The sequence below is a fragment of the Falco punctatus genome, assembly GCF_963210335.1.
Source record: "Falco punctatus genome assembly, chromosome: 6".
In the NCBI taxonomy this organism is placed as follows: Eukaryota; Metazoa; Chordata; class Aves; order Falconiformes; family Falconidae; genus Falco; species Falco punctatus.
Window position 1 is genome coordinate 75286132 of NC_137585.1, and position 27025 is coordinate 75313156.

Here is a 27025-nt window from a genome sequence, read left to right on the forward strand (position 1 = left end):
CTTATGCCCTTTATCACTCACCATCCCAAGCAGGAAGCTCTCACAGTTGCAGCTGCAGCATAGAGCATGCAGCAAGAATCAGTTTTCAAGTTCTGATGGGTTGCAGGCTTGACTTTACCGCCTCAACTTCCACAGTAAAAACACCAATATCTGAAGGACAAACTAGCAAGGAACTACCACAGAAAATAACTGTCTCCCAAGGAATACTTGCTTTGCCAGTGAATTACACAACTGTCTGAAATAGTAGCAAAATATCGAGCACCAAGATTTCTGAGGTTTATTTCAAGTTCTGGGAAAAGAACATTGCGTGCAGTTGTTGCAACTGCTCTTAGCCATTTCTGGAATCTATGCCCTCAGCCTTAAGGTCTGTGCAAATTTCCTAATTTTGTTACATAACTGGTTTCTGTTCATGGCTCCATTTGAAGTGACATGACACGATTTCACAGATACCTTACTTGCAAAAATAAGGGGGGCAGGTGGAAGGACTCTACTGAGAAGTTCAGGATTCTACACCTCTCGTAATTTACTTCTGAGCCTGCTGCAGTATTTATTAATTAGCAAAAAGCTCCTAATATTTACACATATTCTACTGTTTAATGAAGTGTAAAAAATCTAAGCCCTTAAAGGGGACTATAATCCTCTTCTATAAGAGATGTTGGTTTCAAAATTCCCGTCAATCCAAATGTAATTGCTGTTAGCATGCTAGATCTACAAGCCAAGACACCTCCGAAAATGCTGCACTTTAAAAAAAAAAAAAAAAAATATTAGAGGAAACACAATATATGGTTGCTCTCAAGTTCTGCTCTTTTTAATTCCTGGGGTTTTGTACTGAATACTACACACATTAATACCTCGTTAAACATATATACAACCTTCTAATGAGAAACCTCTGAAATATGGCATGTATACATCCGTTCTTAGAACCATAACAACTTTATTAAGGAACAGAATTTCTATAAATACTATGTTTTTCATTTATATATACACATTCTTCTTAACAAACCCTTAAAAAAATAAAAAAAACCAATGCCAAACATAGTGGCCACTTTGAAATAGAATGCTATGCTCCTTTTCTCCTCCTCGTGATTCTAAACACAACAGTAATTTCCTGCAACAATAAATCTTGCTCACTGAAAATACTGACTTGGTGTTTAGGAAGACGTGTTTATCTGCCACCAGGCAATGTACAGCAGAGTTGTGGCTTCTCGATGAGTACAGTCAGGAAGCTGAAAACCACTCCTAAATGACCAAGTTTGCATCATGTTCTACAAATAGTTATCCAGCAAGTTTTAGAAGCAGCTGAGGCATGAAGTAGCTGAGCTGTCAGGAAAAGGCTGCAGTCTCTTTTTAAACAGCCACTGTTCTGGGAACACAGTAGCAAATGCTGAGCTTATATTTTTTAAAAAGTCTCTCTTGCTTGGACTGAATCAAGCAAGGAATTGCAGCCTTACATGGGTATCTGGCAAGATCCCCAAAACAATCATTAAAAAAAGAATGCCATTACACCTGAAAGACTATCTGATAGTGTCTAATCAGTTTCTACAAAGGAAGATCACGTCTTAGTCTATCAATACTTCTGAACATATCAAACTGATAAACAAAAGCAAGCGATAAGACACAGACTTTCAAAAAGCCTTTGGAAACACGTCAAAGACTTCTAAATAGACTGCTGTTTGTGAAAAGCAAACCTTGCCACAGATCAAAAACCAGCCAGAATATTGAAAAAGAAATTTGAGGCCAACATCTTTCATTGCAACAGGCTCATCAGGTAATAGGGGTTAATAGCAGCATCCCATCTGAATAAAATAGCTTTTTATTGCCTGCTCAGGTGCCTCGAAGCTCCTTGGACCGCACACCACTGGCCTGCTAGCTCTTCCACCCAGTGTCAGTGCAAGGCAAAGTGCCCACAAAACCCTGTTCTGCGTACAGAAGCATCCTAGTCCCAAAACTAAACTCGAAACAACTCTTCCTAATTTGCACTCTTTATGTTCCACTAGGTTTCACATACCTGACCACCCTGTAGTGACAGAGGTAGACACTCAGGATCTCATTCAGCATACACAAGCCTTAGTGGCTAGCTCTTTCTGGAGGTTTGACGTTAAAGCTACTCAGGATGAGAGCACTTGGGACTACAACTTCCAACTTCCTAAGCGCACTAACATTAGACCTCTACGAGAAAGATGAACACAGACGCTCATCATGCCACTGCTTCATCAGGTGCTGACAGCTAACACTAGCTTACAAACAGAGATGCCCCACATTCCTCCTGGTTCCCAGCGCTCTTAAGGGGGAGCTTCCAGCAGAAATCACTCACTAGACACACAAGGTCCACACAGAGCCGATGGACAAGACCAGGGTGGCCTAGTAAGGCTTTGCAACTGTTTTAACTACTCTAAACCAGTATTACTACAGACCACCCTCCTCCTCAGTCACCAGCTTCCATCGCTCTTTTTACCAGAATTGGAGCCTATCGCACAGGAGACAGCTTCACCTGACTGACTACCATTACTAAGTAAATGGGCAGTTTCACCTGAATTAGCTCCACAGATCTATGGGCCACAGTACTAATGCCACCACCTGTAGTGAGGCAGCTCTGACAGAAGCCAACCTGAACACCGCATCTCCATCAGCAAGCTTTCTGAAATACCATTAACACTGTTGTCCCCCTGCCTCCTCCCTCTATTTAGACCAGTATCTTAAGAGTTTTTATGAAGTACTGCCTAAATTAAGTCCTTAAACGGTGTGAACTGAGCCCTGCCCTATTATTCCAAACTTCAAGCTTCTGTAAATAGGTCCAGCAGTGCACACTATATTCATCTTTCATATACCACAGAAGAAAAGAAAACCTGAAGTAGGAACATTTCCAGGTAACAACTAATCCTACATTAGCAAAGTTTAAGAACATGGATCAACTTTAACTGTGAATTGAATCACTTTTAACAGTAACTAGGCAATATAAACAGAATTTAGTACCAATAATCTCAATGATACTGGGGGCCTGGTGAACTATGTGCACCCCACGAAGCTTTAAAAACAGGAAAGTTGACAGGTCAGTGAGCTCTTCCATTCAATATACTACAGTCAGAAGAGCACAGAGCCTGTTGAGACAGGCACAAATGAACACAAAAATAATGAATTATAAATTAAATGCAGCTTTAATAAATATACAGAAAATACAGTCAAGAAAACAACAGCTTCCGAAAATACAGCAAACCTTATTCATTAACTGCGCTTAGAGGATAGCAAAGCCAAGCTTTTAACAGAGAAATATTATATTACAACACATAATTAGACTGTTAAACTCAGTACCACAGGATGCCACTGAAGCCAAGATTTTACTCAGATTCAAAAAGAAAGCAGCTATTTAAACACACAATAAGAAGAAAAAAAAATTATAAACACTCGGCTGAGGGAATCTTAAGCTTCATAACGCAGAATGCAAGAAAATGTCCAAAGAGACTTTCGGGCTGTATTTGGCCCTACCCAAATACCCTACCCAACCCCACCCCACAACGTCCAGTAGCTAATACCAAGGAAAGAATATGAGCAACACGGCAAGCACAGAACAAACTGTCCCTTAAGACAGCCGAACACGAAGAGCATTTAGCTGCCAGGCTGGCATCTGCCAACCACCTAACCCCCAAAAGCATCTGGCGCTGGCCAACTTCCAAATTACAAGGCTTGCGTGACTTCATATTTGATGCTATATTGCTTTAATTTCTTCTCCCACTTTGCAATTGTATTTTATTTTTTAAGAACAAGAACCACAAATGTATTTGCAAATAGGAGTTCAATCCAATGCTTGGACTCATTCCAGGAAGCCATCTAGTCTCTCTGGAGCACATCTACCAAGACCACCTCAAATGAACAAAGAATTAAACACTGAACACTACATGTCTCACTTAAAGATTATTCCCAGCAGAAATGAATTTGGAAAAAATCCCCTTTACACATGTAAATTAAGAAACAAGAGAACAGCTCTGTGAACTATAATATCCTCCCCTCAAATAAAAAAAAAAAAAACAAACCACCACAAACACAAGCTATATTTCTGCATTTCTTAACAATATAATGGGTATCTCTACATATTGTATATGTGTTTGCTCTGACTTTGAAGCTGGCCTTGCTTTGAGACGGGGTTGGACCAGACAGATGACTTTCAGCAACCCCCTTCAACCTGAATTATTCTATGATTACATGCAAAGCATACCCAAACATTACACAGTAAGACATTACAGCCCTAATTACTATTAACTCTTTTTTCCCCTATAGGCAATTTATTAAGCTCTTGGTATTCTCCCTACAAATTTGAATATAATTTCTTCAAGTACTTAACAGTTTCCTCTGTACCCAGCAAGAGGGACCTTTATAAATAACAGCGCAGTAAACTCAAAGGAGAAAACATGGTATCTAAAGCTTTCAAAATCTTTTATTTTTCACACCACTACATATCTTAGAGTAAGTAGTGGTCAACGGTCCTTGAACAGTCAGAGGCAGTACCTCTGACACAGGTATCCTAAAGGAGTTTTGTTTTGTTTCCTTAGTAAACCAAAAAAAAAAAACACATTACAGAATGAACAGGCCTACCTTGTTCCGTGGGCAGAAGCAATTAAGTCTGTCTGCTTTTACCAGTGTCCCATGGCTTCCTATTGTCCTCTTCCACCTCACCCAGCATTTTTTTCCTGCCCCCCACCCATGTTACCAACTGCCCCAACTATTTGGCTGGGCCAGTAGCAGTACCGCACCACAATGGCTCAAGAGCTTAGCACAGACACTGGCCAGCCCTTGCTCTCTTTTTGAAGAAAGGACTCATAAATTATAACTGCTTTTCTTCAGGTGGGAATATTAACTTCGGTCACTACCTGTCACAAGTTTTATAAAAATCTGCCAATGTGTAGGTACTTAATGTCTTTCAGTTGCCGTTATATTCGGTTTCGTGATCTGACCGACTAAATTTACTCAAATGGGAGAACACAAAGAAAGTAACTGTACAAGCTTTGTGCCCTTGGTAAGCCTAGGAAGAAAATTCACATAAACTGCTCAGCGATCAATCTGTAGAGCATGCTGTTTATTATGAAAAGAACTTCCTCAGAGAAAAAAAAAAACACAAAACAAAAAACAACCAAAAAACCAAACCCCTGTGACTGTCATCACTCTCACTCACAGGGGTCCTCAGAAAAGGAAAAAAAAATGATGGTTTTATTTCTTTAATAAAATTTCTACTATAAACAAGTAGAAGTTGTATTATTTAGAAAAAGCCTGGGAAGACGGTATATGTGACTTTGGGGAGAACTGGGAAAGAAGTAAATGTCCACTGCTTTCCAGTGACCCCTGCCAGCTGTGAAAGGAACAGCATTGTTCAACTCCAAGAGCTGCTCCACCCTTGGTGCCTGGTTAACTGCCTCAAACAAAGTTGACTGGAAGCCTTTTTAATGCACCTATGCTTCCCTTCTAATAAAGCATCAACACTGTTTCCTATTTCAAGGCCTATAGGATTTTGAGTTCTCCCAGAATTCACACCAATATTCAGGAGCTATGGTGAATACAGCGGGGACCAACTTTACGAGACAAGCTGAGCTAACTCTGCTTTGGGAGAAATCCAGTACTACCAGAATACTTGAAATACTCCATGGAGTTCCCAGCAATTACTGACAATTCATTTGTATGTCACATTCCACATAATACTTGAGGAAAAAATTCTACTACAAGCATTGAATTAAACTAACTAGGTTTCCAAATTATTTTCCAGATGACTCAGGCTCGTAATTTATCCTTTCTAATATTTATACCCAGAATAAAAACATACATTGGCAGCAAAACATAGCAACAGAAAACTCAACCGCACAAACATTCCACTTCAAACAAGGATCAGGATCTTAAACACACCAGTTCCAAGTACTGCTCTCAACCTTCACCTTCAGAAATAAAAATTGCTTGCAAATATTGTAAAGTAGGGCCCTGAGATGGGGGGGTGAAGTCAAAACTGGCAGAAGTCTGATGTGCATACATACCTCAGTTCATAAACACCTTATTGGAACAAAATAAGACTTCTGAGAAGAGGATTATCCTTTCCAGGGAGTCACAAATAAAGAGACATGTCAAAGATGATCACCAAAACCTTCAGAGTTACAGAAACAGCCAAATACATACAGCTATTTATAACTCAGAGAGATATTCACACAACACTTTTAGCCTCTAACCCCAGGAAAACAAAAACATCTCATGCCAAGTGCTAATGTATATAGCAGAAATATATCCTTCTGCCACTTAGGGACCACTCTAAGTGCAGCTAAAGATACGAGGATTCACTTACTAGGATTAACAGGTTATTTCAAGTGATGCGCTTCTCCCTGATAAAACAGATACCGCCATCTGTTTAACAGCATCAACAGGAAGATATAAGCGGGCAAATTACTGATGACACACTGTATTTAGTCTCATTCCTATTAGAGCACTCGTGTGTCAGAATTGTAAAACCAGCTGTATTTTCTGTAGGAATGTTTCATCACAAAGAATTTCAGAACATTAATTAAAGTACTTTCAACAAGTCAGGTTTTCCAATTAATTACTTTTTTCAGTTAATTATATGACTGATGGATAAGACACTGGCAAATTTGAAGCAAAACGCAAGACTCATCAGGATTACTTACCAAGCGACCAATAACATGTAAAAGTAATGAAAAACTGAATACCAAAAGCATAGAGTTTGAGAACGTGGACTAAACCTACCACTGAATCTGATATGCCTGAGTCACACACACTCAGGAAGCACGTACGAAAAACAAAAGTAAAAGAAGCAAACACCTGGACAGTTCTGCTACTGCATAATCATCTTCTCCCAAAGCCCTCCCCTCGGTTTCTCATAGAAAAGACAGCAGATAAAACAGCAGAGAAACGAATACGACAGAAGAAATTTTAACTTAGAGGAAGTAGCCTAACATTTAGATTCCCGAAGTGAAAACCAAGGACAACACAGAAGTGGTAGACAGGTTGTCATTGGGTTAGGGTGGAAAAGGGAAAAAAATGGGATAAGGAATAAGAAAAAACGAACCAAAAGAAGGTGGTGGCATGTGAAATACAAGAAAACAGGAGAGGAGGTCGGGATGAAGGTGAAGATGCCGAAATTTAGGACCTCCAAAGGAAAGGAGAAAAAAGGTCCTATCACCTGGCACGGGTATTAAAGCAGCTCAAGATGCATTACAGGAACTTCCCAAGGAAAAGGTGCGTTTTAGCTGGAGTCAGACCCAGCGAGCAGGAACAAACCGCACGGAAACGGCCGGCAGCTCAAGCCTGGGAGGCGTAACTGAGCGCCTACCACCCCATAAACTTGGCCATCGGAGGCCAACGCGCCCGGTTCCCGGCGGCTCCCCGGCACGGCGCGGCCCCTCCAGCGGCTGGCGCGGCCCGCACCTGATGCGGTGACACGGCGTGGCGGGAAGGGCCCGCCCCGCGGCCGCCCTCGGACCCCCGGCGGGAAGGGCCGGGGGGCGCCGCGCCGCCTCCCGCCTGAGGGGAACCTCGGCGCGGCAGAGGCCGCGGGCCTCCCGCCCTTTCCCCGGGCAGGCTCCCCCGCGGGGGGCGGCGGGCCGCCGGCGGACCCGCTCCGGGGCCAGGGCAGCCGCGGCAGGCGGCCCCGCCGCGCCCCCTCGGTGATGCGCGCACCGCCGCCCCTCGCCCCGTCACCCCTCACCCAGCGGGCACCGCCGCCTCGCCCCGGCCGCGGCTCCGCAGCCGCCCCGGCCACCCGCCCCCCCGGCCCCGCCGGGCCGGTCGGCCCCTTCCCCAGCGGCGCGGACAACTCGGCGCCCCGCTTCTCCCCTCCCGCCGGGGCGGCGATGCCCCCGCACCAACCCACCCCCACCCCCCGCCCCTCCAGCGCTGACCGAGGGGGATCCCGACCTTACCGGTCGCCCGGTGCCGCGGCGAGGCGGCGGAGCGGGCCAGCGCGCGCCGCAGACAACGGCAGCGAAGCGAGCGCGAGACGACGGAGAGGCGGCGGGCGCGCGCGAGGCAACAGCTGGGGGGGGGGGCGGGGGGGAGGGAGGAGGGGGAGGATGAGGAGGCGCGCGCCCGAGCGGCAGCAGCGCCAGAGCAGCAGCAACAGCGCGCCACCCGAGAGGGCGCGCGCCGCCGAGCCGGGGGCGGAGCTGCGAGCGGGCCGGTGGCCAACGGCGTCCGTTCCGCCCCGAGGGTGGGGAACCAGGCGTGACTGGCGGCGGCCCTGCCCAATGAGAGAGCGAGGGAGGTGGGGCTGGCTTAACGGGCAGATCCCGGGCAGGGGCGGGGCCGGTGTAACAGGCAGCCGCCTGCACGAATTGGCGGCGAAAAGAACGGGGAGGGCGGGGCTCGAGCCTGACTGCCGCCGGCCGCGAGGGGGCTGGCTTACCTTGATGAACGCCTTCACGACCGAGTAGCTGAGGGGGGGAGGCGGGGACGAATTTGAGCGACGTTGCCTCTACCCAGTGGCAGCAGGGCGCGGTAGGACGCGCGTCCGCGCCGCCCAATAGCCAGGCGCGGGGCCGTGGGGCGGGAGGCGGTAGGTTTCCTACGGCAGAGGGAGCGGGCAGAGCCCGGCCTCCCCCTCACCTGCGCGCTGGCCCCGCGTAGCAGGGCGGGAGGGGGATGCGCCGAGACCCTGCGCGGGGACGCGGCGGCGGGTCCGTGCGAGGAGGGCGGTGGCGCAGGGCGGCCCGGGCCCGTGCGGTAGGCGGCGGCGGGGGGGTGGGGAAGGGAAGGGAAGGGATAGGGGGCTTCTACCTCAGGCTGCCGCACCGCGCCCGGCCTTGCTCTGCGAGTAGGCCTCCGCCACGGTGGGGGAAGGGGGGCTTCCCGGGGGGAGCCGGTCGGCTCGGCCACGGGAGAAACCGAGCGAGGCGGCGAGGCCGGTGGGAGCGGGGCTGTGGCGGAGGCCGGTCTGCGGCGGAGGCCGGGCTGCCCGCGGTCGGCCTCTGGTGGCTGGGCAAGGGCGAGAGGCCTGGGCGGCCTGTGGGGCACCGGCTGGGCCCTGCTCTGTTCGGCAGCCGCTCCAGCCGTGGCCCCGCGGGGCTGGGCCCGGGCTCCCGGAGACGCTGTCGCCGCCCGGGGCAGTAGGCACTGGGCCATCCCCGGGCTGCCTGGCGGAGGATCGCGGCCGGGGCCGGCCCGGGCCGTGCTGGAAACCGCCCCGCTGTTGCAGAGGACGGGAGGGGGCTGTTAGATCGCTGTGGCGGCTTTGCTTAGCCCGGCTCTCTCGGCTGGATTGCCGGTTTCCTCGGCCAGTTCTTCTGAAGAGTCTCCCAATACGTATTTTTTCAGCCAGATTCAGCACTCGGGAGTCCGTTTCGCTGAAAAGCGGTAAAACAACCGCTCAAGTGAAGGGGACGTTGTAGTTTGACTTTATTTACACTTTAAAATCTACGTAGGCAACCTGAACTGAGAATGCATCAATTGCAAGGAAAACTTGTGAATACCTAACCTGTATTCGAATCGCACTAGTTTAAATGTAGTTTTAAAATGGGGCTGCTGGAATATTTCTTTCTAGGTGATAAATTACTCATACCTCCTGAACTAGCTTTAAAATGTTATTTAATCAAGAGAGAGTTTAATTTGGTTTCTGTATAATAGAGTTTTCTGAACTCTGTTAGGCAATGTTCAAGGTCTAAATTTAAATGTATAGATCTGTGTTATCATTAATATTGAGCTGAATGTTATGTGTAAGTTTCCCTCCTCTTTATTTTTTTCTTCCTAAAAAGGACGTAATTAGCTATCATATTCTAATTATGTAGTTCATCCCATCAAGGTCAGTAATGCTACTTAGCATTTCTCATTACTGAAAATTTTCGCTTCCTACTAATTGTGTGAGTTCTATAAGGATTTGAGTGCTTTTTTTTTAATTTTTACACTGCATTTGATGTTCCTTCAAGTGTTTTCATGGAAGAGCTAGTTCAAGATTCGTGCCATATATGCATCCTTTTTCCAGTGTTAACCATCACGTTGTGATAGCTGGGCTCTAACTGAGAATCTGCCCATAATCACCTTTCTTTTCTAGTGAGACATTGTCAAGTGCTCTGTGTAATCAAATCCTTCATCATTGTCAGCTGTAGCCCCAGCTGCCAGTCTTTAAAATTGTTAGCTTCCTTTATGTGGACTATAAAATCTCAAAAGTACACTTAGGTTTTCTTGAGTTTTCATGAAGAAAAGCCTCTAAAATTGAATGGAGCCTTCCAGTCCTGCCCAATCTTGCAGTTACAGCTCTTAATCAGGTCAGAGAAAGGCAGCATAAGGTCCCCTGCTGAGTTTTCTGCCTGTGCTCTTTAAAATTGCTACAAAGTGGTTCTGAACACTTAGGAAAACTGAAAGCAACCTTCAAATTGAGCAGCCCCATCTAATACGTCTTTGGTAGCTTTCTATGTCTTCCAGAGACAGTTGATAGCACCTTCTTTGAGTATCTGATAACCTGATACTTCTAAGTGTTGAATTCCTTTTTTTCCTTTGAGGCCCAAGTTCCCAGACTGTTTCTTTGGTTTCCACTTTCTCCAGTTTGCCAATACGCGATTCTCCTTCTTGTAGTATCTGTAGCACTGATTTCTAGAACTACTTTTCAAAAACTTTCTCATGAAAGGAATGTTGAAACGTTGTTTCAGATAACTACTCTTCACTTTAGCTGCAGACTTGTACTTGAGAATATTGGGAATGTTTTCAAAATCCTGGAAATCCTTGAGGCAGGTGATAGTAATTTTTCTGTAATCCTCTGCACATACCAGCTGGTTTAGGTACGTTTATAACAAAGAAAGAGCAATGCTATCTAAACCTCCTCCATATTTTTTTTTCTACTTGGTAATTAACTCTTATATTGAGCATCACTGCTAAGCTTCACCCCTTCCGTAAGGAGGCGGCCTGGGTTCCACCCTTCTGGTTTCACCAACAGGCTTTCACCAGACCCTTTGATGATCGGAGCCAAACTGAGACAACAAAAAGCAAACTACAGAAAACCTATTTTAAACTTTTTTTCGGCTAGTTCAGCTCAAGGAATTGGCCTGCTCTGGGTCATGCAGGTGTCAGCCCTGTCACAAGGGAGGGGATGTGCTGACAGTAACTCAAGTTTAGATTACTTTAGGCTAAACTGCATCTCTTCCTTAAGAGAAATCCCACTGCTATCCACAAAATCAAATCCAGTGAAACTTCAAACCCAGACTGAACAAAAAAGTAGGTCTGTTGAGCTGTGTATCAGAAGATAAGAATTACATTGTAGGGTAATTTTAGTTGTGTACAAAATTATTATCCCTTGGCTCCAATGTAGCAGGTCATCTCCTAACCAGTTAAGCCAACAGCTTTTACTTCCCTGTCTGGTTCTGATGTTTATCTGATCACACAGTTGATTCAACTTGCTAAACCTGGCAAAAAAACACTAACTCAGTTAAAAAGAAAAAGGTGCTAATAGTGTTCTGCTTGTTCAGTGAGTTTAACAGGCTTAATCGGGTGATCTTGTGAGCATGAGTAGAAGAAGCAGCAGCTTTGTGGCCGGGACACAGAGGGGAGAGGGGAAGCAAGTCTTGTCCTTCTCTTGTGGTGGCTGATGGTGAGAATTAGATGCTTCAGAACATATCATCTCACTTTCAGTAATTTAAATATTTTTGTAATCTGGAACAAATCAAAACTCAGTTTATTATTTCAAGTTAAAGAATATAAGTGCTCTAAAGGGAAATACCAAACTTATAAAAATCTCAATTAAGAAATCTATTCTAGCACTGTTCTGCTGGTATATATTAATTATCTAGCTTTGTGGCATGAAATCTTCAGGAAGATCAAAGTTCTTCTCACCCCTGCCTTTTATACTTCCAGTGACCTTTTATACTTCCAGTGAAAATCTTCTGGCAGATGCAGTAGTAAAAGCCTTTCTGTTAGGAATATAAAAACTTTTATGGCTGTAGTGGCAGATGCACGTATCCTTGTTTTTCCTTTGTCATGACTACAGAGAAATTTAAATACACTACCAAGCCAATAAACCTAAATAGCATTCCTGTCAGCTAGCGCCTGCATACTTTAGATACCTGCCAGAAAGCAAACATCATCTGTAGTGTTCAGTAGTTTTAAGACTGCTGCTTGACAGAGAGCAGTAGTAGTGCCTATGGTCTGGTCACTTGAGCTGCAGCTCTGTAGAGTACAGGATCTTTCAGATGGTTTGATACTTGTGCTTGTTGGTTGGTTCACACTTCACTATGTTTGGGCTTTTTTGTTATAGAGAGAGAATTGTTAGGTTTATTTTCAAGTGTTCAACTATGAGTGCCTCAGTACTGGAGGAAAATTGATCTAAACATATTCTTGGCATAAAAAAATCCCTAAATGAGTTTGACAGCCAGTTTAGGATTAAAGCACAACTTGTTTCACAGAAAAAATTTAGATGAAGGCAGTTTACACAGCTGACTTCAGGCACTTAAATAGTGGTGGACAGGACTAAACTAGAGTGCTTTGGGAATGGCAGTAATAAAAGGAATACTGGGAAGCATTATGTAGGTGAGGTTAGAAGGGGTGGGAAAACAAGAACAAGACATTAGTCTCCTGTAAGGAATATGCCTAATAATTGTGTAGTGACATCTTTTGATGCTTTTCCTCCCCCCTTTTTGTTTTGTTAGGTTGTTGCTGACAGTGAAAGACTTCTTCTCAAAGCTGTTTAAATGAGAATGTCCCTGGCACAAAGAGTACTACTGACATGGCTTTTTACGTTACTCTTCCTGATCATGCTGGTGCTAAAGTTGGATGAGAAAGCACCATGGAACTGGTTCCTCATTTTTATTCCTGTCTGGATATTTGATACTATTCTTCTAGTTATGCTAATTGTAAAAATGGCTGGACGCTGTAAATCTGGCTTTGACCCTCGTAATGGCTCCCAAAACATCAAGAAAAAAACCTGGTATCTCATTGCAATGCTACTTAAATTAGCCTTCTGCCTTGCCCTCTGTGCTAAACTGCAACGATTTACTACGATGAAACTAGCCTATGTATTTATCCCTTTGTGGGCCTTGCTTATTGGGGGTATGGTTGAACTTGGATATAATATCTTCTACGTACGAAGAGACTAAGCCATACTACATGGTTTTCAACACAGATTTGTGGCAAAATGGTAATAATCCAGGAATTTGCTACCAACTTGATCTCTAATTTAGAAGGCCAAATAAGAAAGCAGTCAAGATGGAGACTTATCTAAACCAGGCTGAAGACTGAAGTAGATTTGTTCTATTTTTTTTATTTCAAAATTGTCACATATGTTCTTGTAAATAAAAGTACTTGTTCAATGTAAGCTGTTCTAATATGATTATGTTACATGGAACAAGATACAGGCTCTTCACAGGCAGGTAGATGCTCTTCTGAAAGGAGCCACAGATGTTCTACCCCAGAGTATTTGGCATATGGGGCAATCCTTGGAAAGAACATGTAAGTTTTCTACTATTTAAGCTGTCACTGAAGAAATAACCAGTTAATGGTCATTTCGGTAAGGTGCTAAATGTGCTTTAAGAATCAGCAACAACTGATGCTGCAAAATAAAAGGAAAAAAAGTGACTGTTTTGACAGTGAGACAGTGAGAATCCACTGTTTTTAAGCTGCTGAAACAGATATTAACCAGTGTGTTTACCTAGGGGGAAAAAGTTACTACCCGAATGGTGCCAGCAGTCTAGGATCCAGAAAAGAGGGGGACAACGGTGGTGACCTTTCCAAGTACAGAAGCTACAGGATGAGCTCTGTAATGCATTTGTACCTGCAGGAAGCAGTATAACAAAGATGATGGTTTTAAATGCTCCAGTATATTAGATCTCTGGAGGTGAAGCTGTGGCTTTATGAAGTACTGGCAAACTCAAATGCAAGTAAATGAACTTTTTCAAGTGAAAAATTCAATGAATGGGACTTCTGGAAAGAGAAAGAGCTGGAACCATGAGCATCTTTTCTGGACTGAAAATGCTCTTCCAGGAGCTACAGTAATTCAAATGTAAAAGCTGTCTAAGACATAACCAACATGCTGGAGATACTGATCCATTTACAGTTCCTAGGTACAAAAGAATGGCTAGTGACTGACAAGAGCCCAGGGGAAAAAAAGTCTAAGGTAACAGGAGGTGACTACATCAAAGCATCTCACAAATAAAATTTTAATTATGTACATTTAGCTGTACTTGTCTGAAAAAAAAGTCTTCCTGAAGTGTTTGGATTTATGCTTGCTGTTCAGTCACAGACATGGGCATAAATACAATCAGAGACTGCTGAAAAGGCTTTATCTAAGAAAACCTGCTCCAGTCTAAGGCAAGGGCTCTCTATTCGGAACATCAGGTAACAATATTTACAAAGAGTTTGTCATGCTTGTGGTTGACTTCTGCCTTGCTGAAGAAGAAAGCAAGGAATGACAAAAAAAATATCTGATCTATACCTGTTAAAAAATGCAGAATATTTATAACCCCTTTATTACAATAAAATTTACACATCAACTTGATAAGCAATTCCACATACTAAGCCCCAGTTTATAAACATCCTATAAATTAAATACATTATAAATACATCACATAATTTATGGGGAGCTGAAACTACCATTTAGAGATCCTTTTTCCCTTCAGTGCCTATATGGAACAGATCTTTCTGGGAGGTTTATCTATACCATACGCTTGGTTCTGAAAAATCCTTAATGGAAGGACCTTGCTCTGTTTGACAGAATTTTTTGCCTCACTCCTACAAGGTTCCTGTGAAGAACAGGCTTCTGTCAGAGTCTTTGTGCTTTTTCAAGTTAAAATGGTGCTTGTGCTTGGGGTCAGCTGTGGGGAAGGGGCAAAGAATGTTCATCTCAGTGCACACTCTTGGGCCTGCTGAATATAAAAAATGCAAGAGTAAGCATGCACAGTTACATGCTGTATGTAAGTACACATATACGTATATATGTATGGCACAGAATATGCTTAATTTGTACATCCAATTTAGGTGTCTCAAGCAGTTCTTCAGTTCTGCCACATGGAAACTAGGGTCACTCAGCTTCCTAGGGGATGCAGTGTTCCAGCTGTGTGCCACAGCAAGCAAGCTAGACCTTGTGGAATTCTTACTGGATGCTTTAAAAAAATTTATGAAGGAAAAAGTTTCTGAAGACCTACCGCCAATGAAGGTAAACTTCCATGAACCACTTAAACTGATGCAAATACATAATGTGCATTTAAGCACTGTGGAAAAGACAGATATATATACACACATATATATTTTACACACACACCCCTCTGATATGTTACAGCACCACATGTAAAGCTGGGTGCCTATAGTCTTTGCCCATGCAATGCTTATCACAGAATAAAAAGCATAAAAGCCTTGTTCAGCCGATACCAAAACCTTCCCCCATACTGCTCCGAAGAGCACAGCAGTCTTCCTCAGTCAAGATGATGATGTTAACAGATCATTATAACTTAACAAATGATGGAAAAAGAACTAGCCTCATTAGGACTTGCTGTATTATTAGCAAGATGGGCCACATATGGTGACTCTGCCCCCTTAATAAACCCCTTCCATTCCGCAGATGTAACAATTATCTGAAAGTTTGGCATCTCCCATTAACTAGAATCAAACACAGTTGTTCCAAATCTCCTTTAATTGCTGCCTCCAATTCAATAGAAAAAGATCAACAATTTCAGCATTCTGGCACTTTTTTTTCAAGGGCTTACAAACCTTGGAATATAGAACTGTGATTTTTAAAGCTGAAGCAGACATTTCTTTCTGGTGTCCTACAGAAGTCACACACAAGTTGACTGTCTTTACCACAAGATATTTCTAGGACACAGCCATTTGTCAGTTCCCAGCCTTGTTTGCAAGTTCCTAGTCCTTAACAGAGATACTTTGAAAAGAAGAATATCCCTTTTGACTTCATAGTTTGTATCAGATTTAACTGACCTAACTGCACTGACACCTTTGTATACGCAATCTTACTTCTTTTGTGGTATCAGAACTTCATTCAAAAGGATTTACGATACAAATTACGCTGTAGCCCACTGACCTCCAGAAGCTGCTGCAGGAACTACCTCTACTTGCAATGAGCCTGTTCTCTGTTCTCAGCAGCGCTGCTCACAGCTTTGAAATGGAATGAGTTGTCCTCACACTTTTTCTTAAGTTTAGACTGATCAACTGATGTTCACTCCGTAGAACAAAAAGAAGTGAAAAGCAGCTATGATGAAGTTGGCAGGGAAAAAAGGGAAGCTGATGCCGAGAAGGAAATGACGCTGCAAGCACCCAGTGCACGGGAGAGCCCCTCACCTCCATTATCTGCCCAAGCTGATGGGGGATGTGGAGCAGAGAACTTTGCCTTCACCAGCTTTGGTTTAAAATGCAAATCAAAAGCTTGCTGTTCTGAAACGAAACTGGAAATATTTATCATATATTGATGAGCTATATATAGTTAATATATACTGCATATGGAGATACATAATCTACATCATTATTTCTCTTCAAATCATTTATACAAGCTTGAACACTTAAGCATGCATTGTAGATGAGTACCTACTTCTGTCTGATTAAGGAAAACACTTCAACACGCAAGTGTGAAAGGTCATGAAACTAAAATTTTCAATTACCTATTGATACTGCCTTCTTGGTATGTCACCACTTCAGACTAGCATCCAGTTTTCTGTTCTTTTTATATTTGAACAATACCATAATGCGACATACACATCCCCACCTTCAGCAAAGTAACCCAAGTGTTCTAAGCACATGTACACGCACCCAAAATGCGCTGCTAGGCATAGTCCTGTGCTACCTTATTTTTTAATAGTCACCTAAGTTAAACAATGATTTAAGAAATGAAAGCAGTATTTTTCTCACATATATGCATAGTAGTACAAAAACCCCAATAATCTTAAAAGTAACCTCACAGAATTTTTCACATTTGCCCAGTATAAAAGTTAGGTAACACAAAGTATTGATGAAATTTATGAGAAACTCAGAATTCTAACATCAGGTGTTATTTCTTTTTTGGAAACAAAACTATGGTTTGGGAACAGCTAATTGCCTTTCAGTAACAAAGCTGCTGAATAACTGCATGCTCAGAAATAACTTCTTTGAATTTATTAGCACAGAAATTATTTAATTAAGATTGAGGTAAAAATAACTATGCTGGGTTGGAGAAAAGAGTGTTTGTACCTTTTTCATTGTACCTTTATTATTTTAAGGTCTGGAGAGAGGTAGTCTCCTGTATGAGCCTTCAGGACCTGAAGAAGCCTTAGCATCAACTTGCTGCTGAGCAGCTTCAGGCTTTGTGGACTACAGCAATTTAAGGAATCGCTGCAGTTGGACCACTAGATACCATTCAATATTAATTCAGCATTTTTTACTTGTACTGAAGCTGGATGAAGAGTAAAAAAACCCCTGCAACTCTGTATCGCTGTTTCCTTCAGTCTGCCTTTTCTAACAAAACCAACGTCACAAGCAGGCAAATGTAAGAAAATTCTTCATACAGCACAGGAGTGTAAGAGCAAGAAACAGGGAAGAGAACCCAAGCTTAGTTTATCTGTGTTAGTTTTTATCTCTGTGTCCCCTCTGAAGTTTATTAAAAAAAATCACTGCTCAAAGGTGTTTTTTAGTCTAAAAATTTCATTTCTGAGATTAACAAAAGCTCTCAACTGCATCAGTTAGACAAGTACCCAAGATCCAGACACAGATATAATTCTTAAGGTTCTTATTCTTCTTGAGACACTTAGGGAGTAGCTTTCTTGCTAACTGCCCTATTTCATCCCAATACAACCAGCTTTTAAAAAACTGCCTTAAGAAGCACAGTCCTTAAAAACACAGGCCTAAGCTCTACCAAACACTGCAATTTCGTTCAGCTGGACTGGAAATTAATTGGCAGAAGAAAATCTAAAAAAAGCTACTGAAAAATCAAACTTGATAAAAATAGAAGTTTAAACTGCTGTTTTAATCAATGTTTGTATCAGATTACCATAACTGTACACCAAATATTAAAGGACTACTTAGGACTAATGCCCTCATCAGTAGGCTCATCTATCAGCATGACCAGAACATAAGATCAAAGTTTAGCTGGCACTCAAGTACAGCACGGCTCCAAAGCAGAGGAAATATTAGCATCATAGCACAGAGAAAAACAGTGGTTAGAATATCATACACTAAATTTTCGAAGTCAGTATCCCTGATGATCGTAAAAGGAATAGCAACCTAGATATTGTGAAGTTAATCACTGCTTCTGAACAGAACACCAAATAATTTGCACTTCTACGAAAAATGAAATGAGTGACAGATGGGAATCAGTTTCCCAAATCTTCCCATGGATGCTGTGGATTCAGTGGGACCTGCACAAAATATCAGTATCGCCTATTACACAGTTTTTAAAGTGCATTTCATCTGTTTGAGAAAGTAATAAAAAAAAATCAGTTGAACACAGTGACTCACAATCAAAGAAAACATCCAACAGCATCATTCACAGCAAAGCATACATCAGTGAAAATCTGTCCTTGCCATTATCCAACTTCTATACATTCACAGTAAGGTAACAGGCGCTAGTCTGCCTAAAGACAAGGTTTCTCTGCATATATGACCACTAGGAAAAAATAATAAAATTACACTCAAGAAGCCTCCAAATTTGTTTTACCTCTTGAGCACAACTAGTACAGTTTTCATCTTAGTAGGGTCACGTGGCAGTTGACTATCTCACAACAGTTTACTTTGCCAATGAGCATAGAAGAGACATGGATTTATTTCAATCAATTCAGCATCCTTATTCACATGCAGATATTGGAAAACAGTCATTTTGACCGATGAATACCAGTCCTGTGTTTCTTGGAAGACTTATTCAATTTTCCAAATCTGTAATGTTCAGATCCATTTCACAGCATTCTGCTATTTTGTTTCCATTTCCTACATCATTCGCAATGCCAACTTATTTACTGTGCACATGTATAACTGCTTAAAAATCAATTTTATTTATCACCAAGGAATTCTTTCACAGATGAATACTTAAATCATCACCCTCTGAAATAATCTTTATTTCTAATACTAGATAGAATTAATATTTCAGTTAAAGTAGTATTGAAATATTCACTATAGTAACAAGGAAGGGAAAATCTGCATGCCGGCAGTACCTGTAATGAAATGCTGTTTCAGACTCAATTTGCAGGCATTTCAAGGGCTGGGGGATGACACAACACCGAGTAACACTTGTATGTAACACATGAAGTCAGTTGCCAGTGAAATGCAAAAGATCCAGTAATTTAAAAAGGAAAAAAAAAAGTAGCTACCAGCTTGAAAGCTATTGGTAGTAACAGTAAATGCAATTTCTTTGCTACCCACAAATATGGTACCAGTATCTAGGAAAACGTGTCTACATTTCTGCACAGCATGTCATTAACTGGAACACCACTGCAAACGCACAGATGTCAATACCACTGCAGAACAGGCAACAGGCCTTACGCAGACTTTTCCAATCTGCAAAAGAACAAGGGCCAAGAGAGACAACTAAAACACTGGAGATTTCAGCCAAAATAACAGAAATACTTATATATAAAAAATGAAAGGAGGGGGGGGGAAGGAAGCAATAAGCAAAGACTGGTTTCAGTACATCAGAAGGCATGAAAGATTTATTGCTAAAGCAGAAGTCTGAATATGAAGTTGTATGCGGCAGGAATATAACTTATCGCATAGGACCACTTGGAACCAAAGCTAGACCGTTATCAGACTACAGAACAATTTGGGAGCTGAAATTCTCAGAAAAGGTACTCCCCTCTTAAAAAGCAACAGCATCAAAATGAGTACACCATAGGGAGAAGACAAAAGCATCTTGTAGTTGCAAAAAGCAAAATAAGATACATGCACTAACACAGCCAGTCAACCTAGACTGTTTACACCTTTGAATACGAGAGTTCTGATAGTCATTGGTAATCCCAGTACTGTTCATATTATCTGCAAGGAATTCTGTCTAAAAATGAGAATCTAGTCTGTGTCAAAAATCAGAACTAAAGGGTGCATAAAAAATGCAAAAACTGCCACTTTTTTTAACCTAAAAAAAAAGGGGGGGATGGTGGTTAAGGTGTAGGCAGTTTAAAAGCAAAATTTCAGAACCAAAACATACCTGAACAGAAACCTGAGGCTGTAGCAGCCTAGACCACTGAGCAGGTCTTCAAAAGTAAATAAAGTTTTACTCTTACATGTAAAGTTGTGTTTGCTAAACCATTTTCAATGACTCATTTTTTCACTTTGGACAGGGCCTATGGTGCAGAAAGTTGTTTGCTATTAAGGAGGATCTAAACTTTAGTAAAATCTGATAGATGTTAAAAAAAAAATCCTTGAACCATAATGAACGATCACCATATGGATCACCAGCACACAAATAAGATTGTTTGTTTGTTTGAGGGGGGGATGTGTGTATGTGTGTTTATTTTTAAGAAAACTAGATACATTGGGGTTTGGTTTTTTAAAAGCAGTATCTGGCAAGGCTGGCTTGGATAAAGCTGCAGCCTTCTGCTAATGCACTTGAAAAGCCACACGCTTGGTGCAAACAACCTGCAGCTCTTCTCTGCTCCTATTCTCCCAACAGCTGGCACAGAGAATGGGAACGGAAGGCTATGTGATTGTGCATGGATGTTCATAAAGCAGAAGAGATTATGGGTGGAAGTTTCCAGATAATCCAGAAAACAAAGGGAGCCGAGACCACACTTCTATCAGGAAGGCTCAAATTCTTACATGAACGAACTAATTTTTCAAATCAGAATCTGCTAGAGTAATAATTTACCATGTCATACATGAATCATTTGCTCATGGCATGGAAGGGAAAGCAAGATCCCTGAGGCTGCAAACCTGGTAGTAATCTCTTAGCCAGCATTAAAAAAAATAGCAGTAAGACTTGAGGACATATTAGCCACATTCAAGAGATTTGTGTTTCTATTGCTTCTCTAATATGTAATTATGGCTATGTAGGAGTAATGTTTAGCAGTTAAAATATTGATTTAATTAGTAACTCCTTGACAGACCCATTTTAAACAGATCACGGCATCCATCTGTTAAATGGCTAACTTTAGTGCCAGGCATAAGTACACAGGAACAGTCTGAATTTTAACAACCTATAAGCCAAAAAAAAATATGTTTGCAACAAAAGGGCCTCAGGTAGCTGAATTAGACATCACTTGGAAATCACATTGTTCTATTGCTACAAAGGAAGCCAAAGTGATCACTTAAGTGCATCAAACATTATAAGCTGGGTATGTAAGGATGTACAACTTTCAGCAAGTTGCAGGGAAAAATAGAAAAAACAGAGATACAGAGGGCTATGGAAATAACAACAGGCCTAGGATCTTAAGTTTTAAAGACTTGGTTGAAGGACTGGCTGTAGGGCAGTTTACTGCTATTTGTAGCTACCTGAAAAAGAAATACCATTCAGAGGTGTTTGAACTATACAGTAATGTTACACAAATAATTAAATAAGTTACATGACAGAATTTTTGCCATTATCATATCAGATGCTAGCTAGCCTTGAAATCCTCTTCCCTCAGAACACAGCTTAAGGGAATTCAAGCATTCCATATGTTGGGAGAGGGGAGAACAGTTAACCTGGACACCACTTTTTTCTTAATGAAACAATTCTTGTGTTCAAACTGGGACTCATGTGGAATCTTCCTACCAGACACATCGGCAAGTATCTTTTTATTGCCCAGCACTACCACCCTAGGGTGCTATCAAGATCCAGATGCGTCTCTGTGAATTACAGGTCACTGCTGAAGTTGAGGCCTTTATAATTTGTAAGTAACTATTGAAATATTCTTTGCTTTAATTTTAGTCAGGTAAGTGATTTAAGGTGAGGCGGGAGGTTGGCTGCTTGTTTTGTTGTTTGGTTTTTTTTTTTTTTTTCCATGTGAAATGATAGTGGCTTGAGCTGAGGGAAGAGGCAAACAGAAAGGAGTTTGCTCTTTGCACCCCCTCATCTAGAGAGATGCACACAGTTACTGGTAGCACTCCTGGAGCCCACTGGGTGTCCAGGGCCCTCTGCAACAGGGGAAGAAAGTCTGTATGTCTGTCCCACATTAACATCTGACAGCAGGCGTTTGGGGAGTGCCTTTAATGAGCAGCTATAAGGAATCCTGCGAAAGGAGGACCGATTTTGCATTCTGACTTTACAAAGTCGATTTACAAAGAATGCCTCAGCTCTATCTCAGTTTGCTACAGCTCCTCACCCCACAATGGCGTAAGGGCACCCTATGCATTAGTGCAGGTAGAAACATAACCGTTTAGAGAGGCAGTTTAACTGAATTACTTTTTGCAGACCCAAAAATAAAACCGATCTGTTATTATGAACCTTTATTAAGCGGCTCACATTTCAGTATAAATCACACTAAAAAGATTTTTAAAAAAGATATTTACACTACAGTGCTGACACATTTAAAATGAAAAAATTGGTATAAATAAGCTCTATGGAAAAGCCTGGAATTGTCAAAAAGAATTCTGGCTCATCTTACAAAAAATATATGTTAAATGTCAGCTCTACTCTAAAACCTACAACTCAAAATTATTTAAAGACTTCTTTATGTTAAACCTGCAGTGTTTACAGTGCATCTGGCCCTAAGTGCTTTGATACTTCACAGTTATGGACAGGCACTGAGGAATGTTACAAAGCTACATAACTATTTTCTGTAACAGATGCGAAGGCAAGTCGCAAACTTGCCTCACAGAATTTATGAATCTTTACATTATTACATCATTAAGTTTAAAAAGGAATTTAAAACCATATATACAAATTTAGCACAAAAAATCATCCTCTCTTTGTCCATGCAGTTTTGGATATGATGCACTATGTTGTCTTGCATCATCTGGATGTACGTGACCTCCAGAGCATAACTTGCCTTGTAAGTCCTTGCTGCCAGGTTCACATTTAGAATCCATTTCCAACTTAAATGCCGTCAATTCAACGTGATCCAATCTAGTCTGAACATTCTGGCCCCCGACGTCCTTAGGCGCCACTGTCTTTTCAGCAAGATCAACATTCATGGGTTCCTCTTTTATTCTGTGAGATGCGATAGGTTCGTGTTTTATCGGCATAAATTCCTGCTGCAGATACTTCGTCTGCAGAGCGTCTGAAAATTTGGTGTCTTCGGAGGTATTTTTGCTCATCGTACAAATTCTGCTGTCAGTCTGAAGTCCAACAACCGAAGACTTGGTGTCTGCAGAAGTCTCTGCTTCAACAGTACTTGCATTTTGAGAAAGTTCTTCCTCTGAATGATATAGCTTGAGCCGGATGTGCCAAGCCAAACTGCACACAGCTGAAACTGTTTTGAACTGGTGTACAACATTCCTTGGGATAAAATAAATGTCATTATCAAATAATTGAATTCTGGCATACCGAATGCCTTCCCTTCGCAGTTGATTAAGTTTTGCATCATCAACCCACTGGACACACTGGAGGAAAAAGGGAAGCAAAACAAAAAGAGTGAGAAGTCTGAATTAGGGCTCAGAGAACACCTGATCAACAGTTCATAGCACGCTTACCTGTGAGAGTGGAGGTTCATGCAAATCTAACTGCATTCGTTGAACTACCTCTAAGAAGTCTTCAGCATGAAAACAAATTACATCTTTGGTTATACGAGGCTGCTCAGACCTACAGAACAGTAAGAATTGCCCAGTCAGAGGCTGAAACTAACATGCAACAGACAATAAAGAAAATCTGCAAGTAAAGATAAAGCAAATGACAAAAAAAAAGCCAACAAAACAATCCTAGCACTACCTCCCTTTTGAAAAAAGGCTGACTGAAATGACTAATTCTCAAATACAACCTCACTAACCTGTTTAACAATTTCTCTGCAAGTGGCAGTAAAAGCAGTAATAAAAGGTCACTATTTTAATTTTTAGTTTTATTTGACCTCTGCCTGCGTTGATACTGAAAGACAGATGCCCCAGATACATCGGGCTTCCTCTGTCAACATGATCGGCCCATCAAGTACTTCAAAGTATACAGCAATCTGATTAGTATTATAGCAAATATCGCTTAGTATCTTTGCCTCAAACACTTTGTTCAGTTAGTAGTAAAGCTGAATCTACATTAAGCTGCCACAATGCTAGTAAGCAGAAAATACCGGCATCTTCCACAAAACATTCCTTATTTGTGCTCACTAGAGACCTACAGAAAAGCAAGATCTGAATTGATTTGCCTCCATATTCAAACTGTGAGGAGAATTCACCTCTTGTCCCCCAACATCTCCCATAAGGAAATGCACACCATTTATATGATTCCTCTAGAGACATCTAGAATTAGCTAACAAAAGGTAAAACCAGCTACAGTCCTTTATTACTTTCTGATCTAAAAGCCAAACACAGTTCTTCGATGGAAACATAAAATTAAGCTCCGTGTGTTTGGTTTTGATAATGTTTGGTTTTTCAAAGATGTGAAGATGTTATATGAAGGTTTAATTTATATAGGATCAAGCTCACTTTGAAGTGGTTTTGCAAGGCAAATCTATCAGTCAGGAAGAGCTGGTTAATGACTTTCTTCCTTCATCCTCTGCACTTTTCCCAGGGCTGACAGGAGTGCCGCACCATCACCCACAGCTGGCTGCTGTGCAGTAACAGCACCACAGGCTGCATGTCCAAGTGCTGCTGAAAGGAATTAGGAACAAGCGGGTGTCCTCCTGCCTGCCTCCCACCCGCCCGGCCCAGCTGGCTCCTGGACCACCCCTGCATCAAACCAGCCTGCAAGTTCAGATCTACTGGGGCCCAAGGGAGAAGCCGATACAGCAAAACACTTTGGTACATGCCAGAATTTATGTAATGGATGTTCACGTGCTCTTAAAAGCAAGATCAGTTTTTTATATATAGTGTTATTAACAAAGCAGGCAATGATGTACTGTTTATTGGGCTTTTTAAACTGAGGAGACATGTTTAGTTTATTTAGGTCACGACCTCAATAAAGCAAAAAATAACCAGTCTGAGGCTATTTCCAGAGAGAGGAAAAAAAAAAAAAAAGTGTCCCAGCTCAACCACTGAAAGTATGCTGGGGGGAATCTGCAGACCATATGTTTTTCTCTCAATTTTACAAAGATTAAAGTGTCTCCCTATGTTTTGATCTATATACTCTTGAAGAGTATTTGAACACTGAAAGCAAAAAGCTTACAGAAACGTCTCATCAGTAGCATAAAAAAAGATTAGCTGCATTAATATTTTTATAATGCAGGTATGTTGTTTTATTTTTTAAAAAATACGTATCTGCATCTGGAGTTAACAATGTTTAAATTAAGAATCAAAATATAAGGAATATTTACATCCTAAAACTAATTCAATCCAAAGCAGTTTTCACAGCAGTGTCTCCTCTACGTTTTACAATTATGCAGGACAAAGTATAATTAATGATTTCTGGATCGTTCCTTTTCTCAGTCCCTATATGTGTGCAACAGTATGCGTTACCAGCTCTGTGCTGCTATCAAAAAACATGGCATTGTTTGCAAACACACCAGAGAAAAAATATTGGCAGATAATTTTTCATTCTGCATTCGCAGATTTGATATTTAGCACAACTTTGAGACTGTATTTTGTAAAACCTGAAGTTTACAGACACACACCACAGCAAAATAGTAACAGAATAGTTTGGTTAGATGTCCAAAAGGCCATTAAATGCAAACAGAACTATAAGATTATTCCAGAAAAATCTGTAAGTCCCTACTAAAGCACTGCTACAATTATTTTTGACAAAAAAAATTTTCTCCAACTTCATTCTTCAGAAGGCCTGCACTTTTCTTGCTCTAACTTTTCATAACAGATTCAAGACTACAGGTTTTACCATAAGTGTTTCTGACCTAACGTATAAAGTCTGGCAACACAACTAACTCCTGTGATCATACAGAGAAGCATTAACAACTTCACACTCTGGAATACAGACTCGAAAGGTGCTTGCTGAGGCACAGGACAGAGGGGTTTAATTTTGCCAGCAACAATGCCATAAAGTATCTTTTGCTGTCCCTGTAAAAACCCACCCAAATTTCCCACATAAAATTCTTCTGTTTCCATAATTCAAAATTTCACTGGCATTTCCTAAGTTCTAAAGTACACCTGGTAACACCTACAAAAATGGTACTAATTAATCAGCATAATCACAACACTAGCATTTATCAGACTTCAATGCAGTGCAGTCTTTTAAAACATTTGCTATCAACAGCCAGAGCTCTTCTACCATTTGTGACTATTCACAGAAATAAAAGAAGATCATAAACCTGTAATTTTAAAAAACATCTCAAATCAGGGGGCTGTCATATTTGGAATGCAAAAATTAGGGTTTTTGTTCCTCCAAATAACTATGTTTTGTTTCCAAGTCTGTCCTCTATCCCAAAAAATTGTGTTTTGCCCTTCAGCAATTCTGTTCCTGTGATTTCTGAAAGACAACAGTTATCCTATTTAACATTAGCATCCTATGCTTAACTACTAAATAAATACCATTTTCTTTAAACATACAGCAACTTGATTACAAAACTTGTTTTTTTGCACATCCAATTCATTTCTATACTAAGTAAACAGAAGCAACTCGGTTCAGCAAGTCTAGGAATTTATTTCTTATCTCCTTACAGAAAACATGGTTTTTATATATGATCTCATCATTAAAGCATATGCATTTTTACTGCCATAGTGCTGTAGTCATCCCTGGAATATCTCCAGCTTCCAGTTTTGTTTGACTAAAGATTTTTAAAACATCACCCAGTTTTTTCAAAACTTCCATGCATGTTGTTTCCTTTAAAATACACCTACCCACAGCTTACATTAGCTTCACTGTAAAGCAATGAAATTATTACAGTGTAACATTAATTAATAATGCTTCATTATCATAATCTCTCTTCATGTAAGTACAGTGAAATAACTTTTGAAAATCAAACTTGAAATACTATTTGTATTGGGTTGTGTTATATATTTTCCCTCTTCCACATATGTCAGTCCAACATTTTTTATTCTGCATTAAAAGCTACATTTTCAGTCCTTACACTGAAGTGAAATGCTGACAGTTACTCTCCCCCACACCCCTCCCCCAACTGGGCAGTTTTGCCTAGCTTTGCCTATTTTCAGATCA

The 27025-nt window shown here is 41.4% G+C and overlaps 3 protein-coding genes across 8 annotated transcripts in view; 1 reads left to right on the forward strand and 2 right to left on the reverse strand.

The window, feature by feature from the left end:
* The window catches only part of PHTF2 (putative homeodomain transcription factor 2), a 73740-nt gene extending 65298 nt beyond the window's left edge, over positions 1–8442 (reverse strand). For 2 of the 4 annotated variants that reach the window (XM_080391950.1, XM_080391946.1), the window contains exon 1: positions 7905–8442. The gene's annotated coding sequence lies outside the window, so the exon portion shown is untranslated. Of the gene's footprint in view, positions 1–21; positions 7823–7899 lie in introns of those variants that run through there. The other 2 variants (XM_080391947.1, XM_080391948.1) reach the window with 2 other exon arrangements.
* Positions 8443–8550: 108 nt separating this feature from the next.
* Positions 8551–13276, forward strand: TMEM60 (transmembrane protein 60). Of its 2 annotated transcripts, none has more exons than XM_080392016.1 (2): positions 8551–8703; positions 12612–13276. In XM_080392016.1, exon 2 carries the CDS (start codon positions 12654–12656, stop codon positions 13056–13058), a length of 405 nt encoding a protein of 134 aa, XP_080248142.1. In that variant the 5' UTR covers positions 8551–8703; positions 12612–12653; the 3' UTR covers positions 13059–13276. The 2 variants fall into 2 exon arrangements, with proteins under 2 accessions (XP_080248142.1, XP_080248143.1); XM_080392017.1 differs by lacking the exon at positions 8551–8703 and adding an exon at positions 8800–11557.
* A 4604-nt stretch (positions 13277–17880) lies between these two features.
* RSBN1L (round spermatid basic protein 1 like) overlaps positions 17881–27025 on the reverse strand; it is a 55390-nt gene continuing 46245 nt past the window's right edge. For both annotated transcript variants that reach the window (XM_080391920.1, XM_080391919.1), the window contains 2 exons: positions 23470–23578; positions 17881–23379 (listed from right to left, as the gene is read on the reverse strand). In XM_080391920.1, the coding sequence (XP_080248046.1) occupies positions 22723–23379; positions 23470–23578 (766 nt within the window). In that variant the 3' untranslated portion in view covers positions 17881–22722. The remainder of the gene's footprint in view (positions 23380–23469; positions 23579–27025) is intronic.

What these genes read in the sequence shown, in the direction of transcription:
- TMEM60 (XM_080392016.1), top strand. Translation starts at nt 12,654, where the DNA reads ATGAGAATGTCCCTGGCACAAAGAGTACTACTGACATGGCTTTTTACG.